The sequence below is a fragment of the Pangasianodon hypophthalmus genome, chromosome 9 (genome assembly GCF_027358585.1).
Source record: "Pangasianodon hypophthalmus isolate fPanHyp1 chromosome 9, fPanHyp1.pri, whole genome shotgun sequence".
NCBI classification, from domain to species: domain Eukaryota; kingdom Metazoa; phylum Chordata; class Actinopteri; order Siluriformes; family Pangasiidae; genus Pangasianodon; species Pangasianodon hypophthalmus.
In genome coordinates, this window is record NC_069718.1 from 6,904,063 (window position 1) to 6,921,047 (window position 16,985).

General features: G+C 37.9%; 1 protein-coding gene across 5 annotated transcripts in view; it reads left to right on the plus strand.

Moving 5' to 3' along the window:
• The window catches only part of syngap1a (synaptic Ras GTPase activating protein 1a), a 126,849-nt gene that overhangs the window by 82,271 nt on the left and 27,593 nt on the right, over positions 1-16,985 (plus strand). For all 5 annotated transcript variants that reach the window (XM_034307383.2, XM_053236700.1, XM_053236699.1 and 2 more), the window contains 4 exons: positions 4,834-4,928; positions 10,252-10,373; positions 12,883-13,036; positions 13,718-13,816. In XM_034307383.2, coding sequence (XP_034163274.2) covers positions 4,834-4,928; positions 10,252-10,373; positions 12,883-13,036; positions 13,718-13,816 — 470 coding nt within the window. The remainder of the gene's footprint in view (positions 1-4,833; positions 4,929-10,251; positions 10,374-12,882; positions 13,037-13,717; positions 13,817-16,985) is intronic.

Genomic DNA, 16,985 nt, shown 5'->3' on the forward strand with positions numbered 1-16,985 from the left:
GCTCCAGGGGTGCTGTATCATGTCTGACTCCAGCTTCCTAACAAGCCGAGATATGCAAAGCAAAGAATTTCACTGTGCTGTAATGTCTATGTGACAATTAAAGGCTGTCTTTCATGTTTAGGTTAATGAGCACTAGTATTTAAGTCACGTCTTGTACAGCACACGGTGTCTAGCTTTTGTCTTTCGTTGTCAGTTATACCCTCTAGCCTATGTCTGTTTTTTGCCTTGAGATTATAGATCAATGTTGTCTGTATTGTTTGTGTTTTGTTGAAAAATAAAATTAATCTTCACTTGCATCCACCTCCTCCTCTACAAATCCACGGCAACCCTTGAAAGGAGGATTAATTTTTTTTTTCAGCATGTAACCACAAATGTTCTTGATTTGTATGTCCTGTTGTTTGTCAGGAAAATACACTGATATGAAATAAATACACATGATAAGTTTTACTGCACATTCCTAACTGCATTGCTCTACAGCTCTGCTTGTGAGCTACTCCAGACTAGCCCCGAATTTCTGCCCTTGACACTACAATACATGACAAATGGCCGTCATGTCCTGTTCTGTGGAGAGAAACGACCCATCTTCTCACCCATCTTTGATCAAGAACAGACCAAAGAATCTTCCACATATCCTGTCATTTGGTCTTGTTGCATCTTTGATCTGGTGCACTCAAAGTCTCTCAAATTTTTCTTTTGTAGATTAATTGAATTTCTTTAAAGAATAATAATAATCGTATGCCATGTAGTGGACTGGTGTCCCACCCAGGGTATATTCCATCCTCACTCCCAGTGTTCCCGGGATAAACTCCGGCTCCGTGAACCTCACGAGGATAAAGTTCTTACTGAAGATGAATGAGTAATAGTAGTAGCCCTCTAGAATAGTTTCCTCCTGATCGCTTTCTTACAGTTCATGCAGAGGTTCACATTTTCTCTAGTGGAAGCTTTGCTCGTGTGTCTGACCATCTCTCCTCCCCAAACAGAACAGTGTTGTTCATAGTAAATCAGTTTAACAGCATTTCCAATAGCAAGGTTGTACAAGCGTTGTTTCTTTTTAAATCAAGTAGTTGTAAATACTGAAACTACTTAAATAGAACAAGTATCTTTCTCTATACTTCTATACATATTTAACATGACCGTGACTCTGACCAGGATAAAGCGGATAATGAACATGACTGATATTCAACATGTTTTTGAACTGATAGATGAATAAAGAAAATGAAATGAAGTGTTCATCTCCACTAGTGTGTGGAGATTAAAATAGTTTGAACGAGTTGGATGGTAGGAGGTGCTTACTCTTTCATATCAGTGCAGTGGAACTGTTTCTTACAAAATCAGCATGTTTGAATTTGTAAGGTTTATCTTGTAACTGCTAACTACATTGTTAATTTAGGTTGCCCATGTAGTAGGTGTTGGAGATGAGCCATATAAGCGTTCCACTTTTATCAAGCTTGAATAAAATTTAAAAGCCTTGAATCACCTAGTAGTCTGACGAACATACAGCACTATAGTACGTCATATCGGATATTTATTCAGATTCACATGCTTCCAGATAAATGTTTCCTACTGGATGATGTGATTCTGTTTCGTCCTTCTCAGAGGACACAGCAGAAATGGTAACATCCTCATCTCGGTCAAAGCTCCGTTTTTAGTTAACCCTTCTGAGTCTGGAGCTATTTTGCAACATTTTTCATATATATATATATATATATATATATATATATATATATATATATATATATATATATATATATATATATATATATATGTATATGTACTGTGTATATATGCTGTATACGTATATAGATAAGAGACACTTTTCAGACAAAAAAACATAATGAAGGCTGCTGGGTTTCACTGCAGAAATAAGAAGCGTGTCAACAGTCAAAGTCTCCAGAAGAACTGCGGCTGCTTCTGCAAGATGCTCAGTAACACTTACAGCTCATTTCCTTATAAAACTGCACACACTGAGACTACTATTTTTTTTTTAAAAGCAAAGGATCATCACACCAAATATTGACTGTTTACTGTTTACTGCTCTTTATAGTATTTTTTTAATGTAGAAACATTTAGTTTCATTATTTCTGAAGGCATCTTTGCTCTATAGCATTTCTTTGCATGTGCCTAAGACTTTTGCAGAGTACTGTACATATATAAAACCGTTAAAAATGTTTTCCTTGCAGGTGTTTGTTATTTTTTCTTCACAAAAAAGCAAAAAATCGGACATAGGAAATTAAGATTTTTCACAAATGACAAAAAAATGTACAATAAAAAACGGCAAAGTTATTCCAATAATTGCAACAACTGTCTAGTGTCAGTCTTTTTTGTATAAAGTTTTCAACTTGCATCAAGTTTTCAACTTTTCAACACCGAATCAAAACCACACTGAAGTCTCAAGCCAGCACTTTCGACAGAAGTCCATATTAACTAGAATAACAAAGTCGCAAAGCAGTGATGCGACTTTATCATACGGGTGTGACTGGCGACCTCAAAAAGTTAATCAGAGAATAATTCATTCACGTTCACATATCATGCCTGGCTGTTTATTGCTCCACCCCCTTCTTTGATAGACAGCTGAGATCCTTCTACTCTTCTGAAAGATTCTGAATGCTTGGGGCTTTCCAAAGTTAGTTTTGGGAAGCAGTCCAGAAAAAGCTTAAATTTGCTTCTATATATGTGTATATGTCTGTGTGTGTGTGTGTGTGTGTGTGTGTGTGTGTGTGTGGCCCTGCATGTCTTCAGGGTGTATTCTTGCTTCTTGCGCTGTGTTCCCAGGATAGGCTCCGGATCCACCTACCACTCAGACTGAGATAACTTGCTTACTGAAGATTGTACACCTTTATCCTCATCACTTTTACACTTACACGCTTTGCATCCTCTGTCTGTAAAGCCTGCATTTGCATATTGCAATCTGATAGGTTCTTAATAATTATGATGCAATAGTTACCACGTGAAGTCTAACTCCAATGAGACTTCCTGCAAAAAAAAAGGATCTGTAGTCACAACTATACTTTTTTGTCCATTCACAATAATCTCTACAAAAGGATTTAATCATAGAAACATCTTTTCTGGAACATTTAGGGTGAATTTAAAGAGCTCTTATAACATAATTTAGTAGACTTTCTCTGTAGAGGGAATAATTAAAGCATCCACTTTCCTGCTTCTCAAACTATTGCATGGTGTCAAAAAAACGAAACCCTGTGACTCGGAAAGATGTTGATGACTCATCAAAATGATTCATTTCTCACTGCGGACCTGGCCATGAGGTTTCTAGGGTTTTTGACTCAGAGTTGAGGAAAAACTGTCAATTCTCCTTGAAGCACCTCAACCATGACTTCAGCTTGAAACTGTGAACCAGTAGAAAGAAAAAAAAACGAGCATGCTGTGCATCAATCAGAGAGAAGGGTCGTGAGGGAAGGAGGAAGAGGCGTTTTGTAGAAGAAAATCCGAAAACAATCCCAGCTGAGTGTGTGTGTGTGTGTGCGTGTGTGTGTGTGTGTGTGTGTGTGTGTGTGTGTGTGACTCATATTTCCTTTTCTATACTGGTATATTTGGTATATCCCTATTCTGCTTTCTGACTCAGTGTGGCTTGACATATGGAACATGATCTCTTTTTCTCTATATATATATCTACATCTTAACATATATTTACTTTTTAAAAGTTTGTTTCCATGTATTTTGTTTTCTTGTAAGCCTTGTCCTGCAAAAATCCATTTAAAGTTTAGGTTTAGGAATGTTTCTTGTGGAAACTGTGAGGATTTTTGGATCTATGATAATGTGTGATGAAGTATGTCTGGGTCAACCATAGATATGTATGTATTCATATAGAGATAGCTAACTTATGTAATATTTAAACGCGAGTGTAGTCTGGCTTTGCACGCAAGAATGGGTTTTCTTTCTAGACAGAGAATTTGAACACAAGATATGCAGGGAAGACATGACAGCAAAAGGGAGGGGAGCTGTGAAAAGGGAGGCGAGAGAGAGAGAGAGAGAGAGAGAGAGAGAGAGACAGCACTACTGGAATTATGTAAAAAAAAAAAAAAAGGTGCGTGGGAGAGAAAAAGCAAAGACACAGAAAGGGATGGAAAGCAAGAGATGGAGGGGGGTGTATGTAGAGGAAAAGGTATATTTATAGATTATTAACACTCAAGTATATACACCATCAGCGCTATATAAATAGGAAATATAAAGAAGTTGTAGATGTCATTAGAGATTTAATGATGATGATAAAAATTGTAAGATTTTCTAAAATGTTGATAAAAAAAATAAAAGGTTCGATTTCATTCAGTGTTAGATTAAACTTTTTAGCCACAAAAGATTTGTTTTTCATAACCTTTTTACCCATCTTTACCAAGGGTGCCAATAATTCTGGAGATTCTATACCCTTGGTATACTGTATATTTCTTCCTACACTCCACTGTAGCTGTTAACAAAGAACCTATAAGGATTCCCCTGAAGAAGAACTCAAGAGCACTTAAGGGTTCTTGATGTTGCCATTTTTCCTACGAGTGTGCGAGTTATGCGTTACAACATTTTCCTCGACATTTGTCTACATATATGAAGGTCTGCTCAATCCTGAGGGAAATCAAGAAGGGGAAAAAGCAGGAAGGATGAGTGGTATTTGGGGAAACAAGCTTTCTCTCTCTTTCTGTGTGTGTGTTTTTGTGTGTGTGTGTGTGTGTGTGTGTGTGTGTGTGGGTTTGTGTAGGCTATTTTTGGATCTGTTGAATAGCATAAATGCTGTTCATCTCTCCTAGGTCTATTTGTCCCTTAAGCAGAATAATTAGCTTCTCTCTCTCTCTCTCTCTCTCTCTCTCTCTCTCCCTCTCTCCGTAGAGCACGCTCGTGCTCGCAGAAAGAGCTTTGCCACAGTGAGGCAGAGAAGCATGGAAACTCCGCCCACTGCCCCTCCCCAGCAATTCCGTCAGTCGGTGAGTACCACTGGCTCCGCCCCTTATCCTGCATCCTCTCAGTAATGGTTTTCTCTCTCTCTCTCTCTCTCTCTATCTCTGTTAGTTTCTTTATTAACTATAAAATGTACTACAGCCAATTAAAGTTTGATAGAGCATTTAAAACAAGGTAATATAACAATGATAAGCTGACAAACTGTATCAGTGGATAACTGCATTATGTCCAGGGTCTGCTGATACTGATACATTTATAGCATTTAGCAGATATCCACAGTAACTTACGGATGTGTTATTGTAGTCTCGACTGAAAAACATATCCTCACACTAGAATAGTCCAAGGTCTAGAAATACCATAAAGCTAACATTTTCTGCTCATATTGTTATGCTGAGTGTCATTACCATGGTAAAATATTATTTATACTATTCTATAGTGTATATATATATATATATATATATATATATATATATATATATATATATATATATACTAAAAAATATGTGTGTGTGTACAGAAATGTGGTCTTACATATCATTCACAAATCCATAATCAGATTTATAAATCTAAAACTGTCACTGTAGTTCAATCTTCATATTACAGAAACAAATCCTAACTTGTATCTTTACAATTATCATGTCACAGTTACACAGTTTATAAAATTTATATTTTCAGAGATCCAGGTGGATGACTATAATGAGATGAGGGGATGGGGCCAGGTGGATTATTATAGAGAGTTTGGGGGCAGGGCCAGGTGGATGAGTATAGAGAGACAAAGGGGTGTGGCACTAAGTGGATGAGTATAGACAGATGAGGGGATGGGGTCAGGGGGATGAGTATAGAGAGATGAGGTGGTGAGGCCAGGAGGATGACTATAGACAGATGAGGGGGCGGGCCAGGTGGATGACTATAGAGGGATGAGGGGGCGGGACCAGGTAGATGAGCACAGGTGTCAAAATCATGGCTCACGGGCCAAACACGATCCACTGCCTTGTTTCATTTGGCACTGTGAACTTGCAAAAAATAATACTGAAACGGCCTGTAGTACCCATTATTCAACATTTTCACACTATCTAGAATTCACAGCAGACCCGTAACATAGCGACTGCCACTTTACCGCACACGTGGGCTTGCATTTCACAGGGCTGAAATACTGGTTAAAATCAACGCCAATCTGCTGCATTTGATGCAAGTCAGACCTGAGTCTAAAACAAGATTCAGAAGCATGCAGGGTTTTGGCATTTCTTGTGATTCAGTGATTGACTCCACATCCCAAAATGTTATTCCCAGTGTAGAGAATAGTTAATGGAGCATGGAGACATGAGAGATCAGAGACTAAGGACGTGTAAGTTCTTAGCAGATATAAGCCCATATGAGTTAAATAGTCTAGTTTTAATATTTGAAAAACAGGTACACATTAATAAGCCCTTTAATCATTTTAATAATTATCCTAGTAAATAGCCCTAGTTTCTGTTAGCTGTTCTTTTTCCCATTCTACTTTCAAAGCCTCGATTATTGATGCTAATCAATAGAATAGATAATGTGTTAAAAATTTGAGTTGGACCCCCCTCTTGCTATAGGAAGACGAGGGGCGGAGCAAAGTGCAGAGAGCTGAAGGGGCGGAGCTTAGACGAAAAGATCTATGAGCTGTGACTACAACTAAACAAAAATACACACAGAAAATTGGTTATTCATTTGTGATTCATTAAATTGTGATTTAATTCATGATTAATTCAGACATGAAAATTATTCTAGACATTGGAAGCATTAGTATGTTTAATTTTTTAAATGATTTATTCCTGACTTCTTTTTGATTACATGGTTTGTCATGCTAAGTTGGTGTAAATCCACCTTTCTCACCTGCTCGAATAATCACTGAAGGCTAAAGTGTGTAGAAGGAGAACACTAACATGTTCAACTTCCCAAGTCACATTCTTAATATTTTATCAGGTTTAATGGAAAGGTAGATCTCTAAATGATGAAATAAATGCTGTGAAATGCATGCTCTGTTAAATAAACACACTTGAATGAGGTCAGTGAACTCGTTTGCCGAGTTTGTGGGGTTGCGTTTGCGACAGCCGTGTTTAGTCGGTGTTTTAGGTACGGTAATTATAGCTGACACTAGCATGACTTTAGATAGAGGCGGGTGGAAATTAGTGGATGGCAGGTGCTTTTAAACACGCACAGCCAAACTGCGGTGTTTTCAGATACACAGAGAGAGAGAGAGAGAGAGAGAGAGAGAAAGGGAGGGAGGGGGTTAGAGTGGGAGTACAATATCTATATAAGTGCTCAAGACAGAGAGAGAGTGAGAGTGTAGGCAGAATCTGAGTATGAGTCACCAAGACAGAAACAGCAGCAGTGATTAATATGTTCATCTCCAGTGCTATCTAGTGGTCATTTATAGAAAAAAACACACCTCTAGTGTCAGATTCTATCTTAAAGTACAATTCCACTCCAATGCCAGCTACCTGAGCTCAAATGACAGCTTGAGAATATGAGACAGAAATATTCCTTACAATATGAAAACAAAGAAATCAAAATTAAACTGGCTTTGATCAGTAAAATAAAAAAATATATATATTTTAGCATGTGACAGTATCTTGAATACAAGCCACGTTCTCTAATAGGATATTATTATTATAAGACAAATATAAGATTATTAAGCCAGGTATTAGACATTTTTACTCATTTCAAGCCCTCAAAAGATCTTATTCTGTTGGCATATAATTGTTCTAGAAAAGTCTAGAAATGTGCTTAATCAGATTAGATTTGTTATACTTGTTTTATTTTAATCTGATAATTAAAATGTTTGATGTTTTATTTATTTTTTAATGGTGTACACACTAATATAAATGCTGTGTTTATTCGTTACATAGCAACAGTGTTTTGATCCTAGAAGGAGCTTAATTAGGTCAAATACAACAATGATTTATAAAAGGTGTGTTTGTGTGTAAAATCACATGCGAACTTGATAACACCCGCAAAAATCATACAAGCTGATTCACCAATAGGGTTTACAGGAGGATTGAGGCTTTCAGAAATAACATGTGATGCCCAGTTTTGTGTATTTGCCTTAATGAATATGCAGTTTGGCACATTTCTATGTAAAAGTGTAAAATGCAAGGGAAAGTTAATGCAAATAGATTAATTTAGCTCCCACAGTGTGATTTACTAAACCTGAGAGTTCTTTTGGGACCAGAGATTATTTCACCGAAGGTCAGGTATTAAATTTGCAGAAATCCAGTTCTGCCACATGCAGATAAAATTTATACTGTTCGCTTTTACTAATCAGAACATATTTCAATGAGGATTATGCCTCGATATCTTAAAATGAAATCAATCAAAAATCAAAAATTTTCTTAAAATGATGACATTATTATCGCAGTAAAGTTGGTTTCACTGCTCTAGAGTTCCTGGTTCAATCTTGAGCTCAGGTTACTGTCGGTCACATGTTCTCCCCATGTCTGTGGGTCTCCTCAAGATTCTCTGGTTTCCTCCCACCTCCCATAAGCATGCCGGCAGGTGAATGAGTGCAATCCATTCAGGTTTGCGCTTCTGATGCCAGAATAGAAACTGTGAAGATTTTAATTCATGTGTTAAAATTTCAGAAAAGAAAATACATGCTTATTTTGGGTTTACATTTTATTCAGTACAGTTTTTCAGTGTGTCTCCCAGACGTTTAATCTGTGTTCTACTGAAAGCGCTCTAACGGTTTAGTTAGGTTTAGTTTGATTCTTCTGTGAATCTTGCGATCTTATCTCACCAGAGCTATCAAGATGAAATAGCAGATACAAAAAGATAATTTACACATTGCACTTCCCATGAGTCACACAGTTATTCTTTGTAAATCACCTGTAACATGCACACGTTTTGCACACATTGCGCCTTCTTGCGGTCGCCGGTGAGCTCTTTTTATGTGGGAGGTTGGTAAATCAGGGCCTGAATATTTCCAAACCAGCAGCACATAGCTGTGCTCTCCTCTGGCTTCAATCACTGACGTGGTTGCTAGTAAATCTACTTGTCAATCAGAAGCTGTATTTCTTTAAAATGAATCATTTAGCCTCAGCAGTAAGCTTCCATTTTAGAAATGAGAGAAAAGCTGTGTACAAAATCTCAATGCCTTATCAAGACTAAGTCTTTCCACACTGCTTTCCGCTTCTGTCCTGCATGTCGAACCATCTGAGATTCAGAGGCTTAACTTTACAAAAAAAAGCTCTTTCTTTGGCTTTTATTTAAATGAACAGTACGATGGCATGAGAGAGAAAAATCTGAAAATCTTACTGTGTACATTGTACATCCATAAACTGGTGCACAGTTACTTTATTTAGTCCAGTACCACCATTTGTACACAAATCATTTAATATAAGAATAGGCCTAGAAGTTCAGTATAGTGTATATACTGTATCAGACAGCAGGGTAAAGATACAGCCGTTTATAGATATAACACTATATCTATTGCCAGACAGATCACTACGTCGCAAATGAATTATGGCAATGTACATGGTTCATTCACAATGTAACCATTTACTTTCTTGATTTAATAATCGTGGTTCCATCATCTATATATACACACCTGGGCAAAAATAAATGGACCAAGCCCAGAATGGCACATATTAAGCTTTTAATGGTTTTAACAACAAATCATTGGTGAAATTAGCAAGAATGAAACAAATGCACTCCTGAGAGCTCCTGTGGCTCCATTTACTCGTTTACTTTTACAGTGAACTGTTTGGAGAAAAGCTAGAAACTGGGAAATAGTCTTCTTATACACAAAGGTAAAATCATGATAATGCTTGAAATATCTGATGTAAAATTCAGACTAATGCATGTGTGGGTGTACAAAATTTTCCAAACATATTTTCTGGGATTTTTTTTTTTTCTGAAAAGATTAGTCATTATTTGGTTCTCTGCCACACCTGATGCAGCCCATCAAGGGCCACAAGGCTTAAATATTTAAAGAAATCAAAGGGAAAAGCTCCCATACCAAGTTCCTTTATCTAATTGTTTCATTCTTGCTAATTTCCTGACCAGTGATTTGTTGTTAAGATAATTAAAAAGCTTAATATTTTGCCATTTTGGGCTTGGCCCAATTTATATATATATATATATATATATATATATATATAAACCAGCTTTATTTATTGGAAATGCAGCTTTATTTATTGGAAATGCAGCTCTATTTGCAGGCAATTTACAGAATGAAAAACATAATGTCCTAAAGCCAGTGAACCCAGTATTAACGTTTGAATCACTTCTAATGTACAATCTCCAATTTTCTCTCTTTTAAGTTGTGTTGTATCAATCTGAACTCTGTGTGTGTGTGTGTGTGTGCGTGTGTGTGTGCATCAGAGTTTTCTTAGCCGCCGTCTGAAAAGCTCAATTAAGCGAGCCAAGAGCCAGCCCAAACTTGATCGCACCGGAAGCTTCCGCCACATGATTCTCCCACGATTCCGCAGTGCTGACCAGGAAAGGTATGCAAAATATGGACACACACTCGCACACACACACAAACACTCACACACACCACGACCAAACATAAGGCATTCACACTGACACTGGTAGTGGGAAAAATAATTGATTCTTAGTAGCGAATCTACATCAAGACACGAAAACGACATAGGCTTATGCACAGGTTTTGTTTTATTATTTTGAAAAATGACAGTAGTACCAAACATGTCCAGTAAAACAACAAGCACATTGTAAGTACATTAAGTCATATACAATGTGCAGTACACTGTATGATACATGTATACAGTAAATACATGTATGATACATGTATAAATAATGGATGCTGCAGACTACAGAAATACAAAAATGCTCCAAGATGTAGAAAGGAGTTTTATATTCACATCCTCACGTGAGGTGGCTCGAGATTTCCAGCTCTAATTGACATGACGGTCTGCGTTGTGCTGGAGCGAGACTCTCGTCTGTCAGTACGTGACATCTGCCTGTCATACGGCAGAGCCGAGGGCTTTATCTTTAAGACTGTTCAGGTTCATTACAAAGGATGAATTCCTATCCATATACCAATAAGGATGGACTTCACGCTGTCATATTGCTCATGCTGCTGTGTTTTACAGATTTCCAATACACAATGATCCAGTGACAACTTGCTTATATAGAAGGCTTTATGCTCTGAAATGACCTGAATTAACAGCATTAGTTAGTATTGGTTAACAAACTACTACATGTCATCTGGATTACATAATCTGAGAAGCCAGTCAAAAAAAAAATCCAATCCAGAAAAGTCCGATGTTAGACCAAATACAGCCACATTTAAAATATACTCAATCTTAAATATACTTATATATACTTATCATGGACACATTTAAAATATACTTAATCAGATAACAGTTACTTTTGTTACAGAATACCTGATTTAATTTTTTGACAGAATGTTGAAGAAAACTTAAAGAAAATGTCACCACAGAAATGTTTATAAAACACCAACAACAACAATAATTTTTTTAAAAAGTTCATTTATTGCTATTGTTAGGCTTAAATGATGTGATTTATGTTACAGAAAATCAATCAACATTTTATGACCAATCATCCACAACTTTCTGAGACTAAAAACCCATATACTGTGTACTGTATATACTGTGCCTTTAACCCATACACTGTGTATAGATATGGGCCTGATAAGATCCCAAATAACGAGTGCTAAATTGTGAGTGCAATGTCATACATTTCATCAGAGTTAGTGGGCACGGTGCAGGCGATTTATAGAGAAAAACTGCATAAATTATGTCACTTGCAAAGTTGGGGCAGAAAATGATTGCCTTTAAATGGTGGAAATGGACTTCTGTAAATACCTGCCCTTCAGTTGTATTCATTTGTTCACACACTTGCCGTTCCCCAAGTGCCTTTTTTCAGGCTGGAGTAAATCACATTGCAGGTGTTAAACTTCACCATGTATTTTGCACCTTTTGGTGTAAACAACCCAAATTGCTTATTTGTTAAAGCAAACACAAAATCCTCTGCAGAGCCTCTGAGTAAATCAGCTTACATAATTTTTAGTTTTTGCAGTTTTTACACAGACACACCTTTAATAAATCAGGGCTTGAGTTGATAGTTCATTAGGTATACTCTATGATCAGAAGCTATCAAAAATGGATTAGATTAGATTAGGTTAGATTACATTCTATCCTTTCAGTATTCTAAAAAAATTACATTAGTGCTGGTATACTGTGTATGAGTACCAAATTTCAAAAGTTATATTAGGGACAATATTTAGCAGAAAGAAAGTAGCCAGAAGACGAGACGGCTAACCAGTAAAGAAAAAGTAAGCACAGATTACAACCTGTTTAGCCCAAGTTTAAAATATTAAAATATATCAAATATTAACAATACAGACATTATTTTTTTGTTTGTTTGTTGACAAATCTAGTACCTGCCTTGCTGTTTAGCCAATGTTCAATCATGGAATGAATGCTAAGACGGCATTAACAACAAGAAAAACTAGCAAGCAAAATTACCAAAAAGACAAAAAAAATCTCATGGTATTTGAGGTTTTTAATGAATACTTTGACAGTCAAATTGAAAATGTAAGGAGTAAAATGTTTGTTTTTTCTATTGTAAATTTAGAGTACAAGTAAATTGTTAGTTTTCAAGTTTCAATAATACTTGAGTAAAGTACAAATCTTCCAAAATAGTACTTAAGTACTTAAATGAAGTGCAATTGCCCAGGTATTGTCCAGCCCTGTCGATAAATCATGTCTATCACAACTCGATTGTTTGGTCTCTGTTATGAAAGTTTGCAGCCTGAGGCCTTCAGGTCATATTTCGACTTGAGTGGTGTTCAAGATCGCCATGAGCGTTTTTGCCAAATTATCTGACAGGCTGCTCTTTCAGACACTATGAACTAATGCACAGTAAGAAGCACCAACATCACACCATAATGAACAAAAGGGGAACCATCAGCTGTTGTATTGTTATGGCTGTATTATTAGTCCTTCTTTTACGGCTTTCTTGCTGCAGAACACGTCTGATGCAGAGCTTCAAGGAGTCTCATTCCCACGAGTCTTTGCTGTCGCCAAGCAGCGCGGCCGAGGCGCTGGACCTCACGCTGGACGAGGATGCCATCATCAAGCCCGTCCACTCCAGCATCCTCGGCCAGGAGTACTGCTTTGAGGTACGTGTGTGTGTGTGTGTGTGCGCGCGTGTGTGTGCGTGTGTGTATAAAACAGAAATAGCCAGGCTTGAACTAATACAGTTGTGTTGCATAACTATTCACTTGAACGTTTTCACATTTTGCAGTGTTACAACCTGGAACTGAAATGGACTTAATTGACATTATATGTCATGAGTCTACACAAAATAGCCTGTAATATTGAATAAGGGAAAATCAATATAGTTTGCAAAAAACATTGCTGTGAAATCCTTAAATTAGTTCTGGTGCAACCAGTTACTATCAGAGGTCACATGATTAGTTGAATGAAGTCGACCTGTGTGCAATTAAAGTGTCATGCGATCTCAATATACAGTATATATATACACCTGTTCCTGGAGTTTGTTAGAAAACATACCTAAACAAATGGGATCATGAAAACCAAGGAGCTATCAAAACAAATCCAGGACAAGGGTTTTGTTATTAAAAAAAAATTCCCAAGATTTGAACATCCCACAGAGCACCATTAAATCTACTTTTAAAAAATCGAATATGGCACAACCATGATTCTAGAGGAGGCTGTTCACCAAGTGTCAGTGACCACGGATAGGTCAGAAAAGCAACCAAGATGCTAGGTGAATACTTATGCAAGCCACTGTAAACATGACCTTTTGGCATGTGTATATGTATGTGTGTGGTCTTTAGGTAACAACAGCCTCAGGCACAAAGTGTTTTGCCTGTCGATCGGCTGCTGAGCGGGACAAGTGGATCGAGAACCTGCAGCGAGCCGTTAAACCCAACAAGGTGGGAAACGTGGGTGGCTGTTCCTCAGGCTTTATAACTAAATCCAACTGTCAAATGTAGAGATATTTGTTATTTCTTGTTATATAATTCTAATGCTTTATACACCGATCAGCCATAACATTAAAACCACCTGCCTAATATTGTGTACGTCTTCCTTGTGCCGCCAAAACAGCTCTGAGCCATCGAGGCATGGACTCCACATGACCTCTGAAGGTGTGCTGCGGTATCTGGCAGCAAGATGTTAACAGCAGATCCTTTAAGTCCTCTAAGTTGCGAGGTGGGGCTTCTGTGGATCGGACTTGTTTGTCCAGCACGTCCCACAGATGCTCGATCGGATTGAGAGCTGAGGAATTTGGAGGGGATGTCAACACCTTGAGCTCTTTGTCATGTTCCTCAAACCATTCCTGAACAATTTTTGCAATGTGGAAGGGTGCATTATCCTGCTGAAAGAGGCCACTGCCATTCGGGAATACTGTTGCTATGAAGACGTTTAGGTAGGTGGTTCATGTCAAAGTAATATCCACATGAATGCCAGGACCCAAGGTTTCCCAGCAGAACATTGCCCAGAGCATCACACTGCCTGAGCCAACTTGCCTTCTTCCCATAGTGCATCCTGGTGCCATCTCTTCCCCAGGTAAGTGATGCGCACGCACCCAGCCGTCCACATGATGTAAAAGAAAACGTGATTCATCAGACCAGGCCACCTTCTTCCATTGCTCGTTGGTCCAGTTCTGATGCTCACGTGCCCATTGTAGGTGCTTTCGGGCGGTGGACAGGGTCAGCATAGGCACTCTGACCGGTCTGCAGCTATGCAGCCCCATACGCAGCAAGCTGCGATGCACTGTGTGTTCTGACACCTTTCTATCAGAGCCAGCATTAACTTTTCCAGCAATTTGTGCTACAGTAGCTCTTCCGTGGGATCAGACCAGACAGGCTAGCCATTGCACCCCACACGCATTGACGAGCTTTGGACGCCCATGACTCTGTCGCCGGATCACTGCCTGTTCTACCTTGGACCACTTTTGGTAGGTACTAACCACTGCATACTGGGAACACCCCACAAGACCTGCCATTTTGGAGATGCTCTGACCCAGTCTTCTAGCCATGACAATTTGGCCCTTGTCAAAGTCACTCAGATCTGTACGTTTGCCCATTTTTCCAGCTTCCAACACATCAACTTCAAGAACTGACTGTTCACTTGTTGCCTAGTAGATCCCTCCCTTTGACAGGTGCCACTGTAATGAGATAATCAATGCTATTCACTTCACCTGTCAGTACTTTTAATGTTATGGCTGATCGGTGTATATGACATATGGTATGAGATTTTCAATAGAGGCAAAGTGAATGATGCAAGTGGTTAGGTTTTGTTTCGTAGTGATGCTTCATGTTACCACTTTTGACTAGAGGTATAGATTCCTAGAACAAATGAGATATGTGTTTTGTAGTTGAAGTGGAGAATGCATTCTTCTTTGTCCAGTTATCATGAAACATCTGTTTTCATTGTCAGCTTTTTTTAGACAAGCCATTTCATCAGTTCACTAATTAGACCAAGAGAGGTTAAAATGAAATAAAATCTAAAAAAATCTATGAAATCTGTGAAAACTTTCTCCTCTCATTATTAGCCACAGCAGGGGATCTGCTACAGAAGCCATGATGGTTCAAGTTTAGGAAATGCTGAACTACAGCCAGTGTTTTAATCTGTAGAAATAAATATGATAAATATAATAAAAATGTGGTGGGCTCCCAAGTGGCACAACAAAAGCATCTGAAGGTTGCATATTCGAATGTCACCTGTGACTGGGAGTCCAAGAGAGCAAATTGTCCATACTCTTTGGGTGGGAGGGAAGGGTGGTATTAATATATCCCCTGTCAATCAAAGTGATACTAACCAGTCATGAGCGTCTGTGGGACCATGTATGTAGAAGAGGGTGGATAGCTCTTTCCTCTGAGTGTGTTGCGCTGCCCTGTGATGCAGCATGAGCAGCAGTTTGAAAAGATGCAGTGGCTGGCTTGATGTCTCCAAGGAGGAGCATATTGGCCTTGGCTGTAGCATGATAGGGGAGATCTAGTTAGTGTGTGGAAATTGCCAAATGATCAAAATTGGAGAAAATGAGGGGAAAATAGATGGTTCCACACATCTGCTCCTCTATGATACAGCAAAATACTTAAACTAATAAAATTAAGCATTTTGGATTCTTTTTAATGTAGTTACTGAATAGTACATTTTAGGATTTGGAAATTTTAAGTATATATAAGAGATAATAAGTAACAAACACTAAAATTTACAGAAACTATCTTGGTAAAATTGCTGCTGGTGAAAAATCCACAACTGCCTTTCCTGAAGCAAGCAGCAAGAGAAATGAAACCTCTGATGTAACACTCTGTAACTCCTAGGAGGACTACTGTACCTCAGAATGAAAGATTTTTTCAAAAACCAAAATGTACTTCTTGTTATTGAAACAGTGACAACAGCTTGAAATTTAAATAACAAAGAAGGTTGTGATGACAGTATAGCAGCTAATTAACTCATCTGTTAGAAAAGTGATTTAATTTTGTGCAGCTGTTTGCTACATTTATTGAAAAGAGAATTGGGGCTAGGACTCATTAGCCAGTGTGATTATTATGGTTATAGCTGAGTAAAGACTGCAGTCTGATGAGCTTAGTCTTGCTGAACCTTGAATGACCCCCAAACTCACTTCAGAAATAGGTGCAAAGTATGAGTATTTTCCATATTATTCTAGATTATTCCATATATATGCTCTTGTGCTGTATAGATTTTTTACACAGTGGTTGATTAGATACTTGTATTGTCTTTTATTAGCCTTTATTACCATTATTTAGGAGCATGTGAAATATCTCCGAACAAGCCTAGCATGGGTTGTCAGCTTTAGCTGAGACTCATTAAAAACAGCTGCGTGTAGTATAGCATTTAAACTAGGAATGTGTCAACAACTGGACTCTGAGTGAAAGCTAAATGTTTTCATTCTTAAGATTAAATATAAGTATTTGTAGGAGAAGTACCTTTCATTAAACTGGATTTCAGGAAAGGGGCAGGGTACCTAGGGTGGGGGATCATTTTTCAAATTCATACCATTTAGATTTTTTTCTTCATAAAGGTAGAAGTGTAGGGGTTTGTTGTCTATTGACATTTCCGTGGAATTGCCAACTG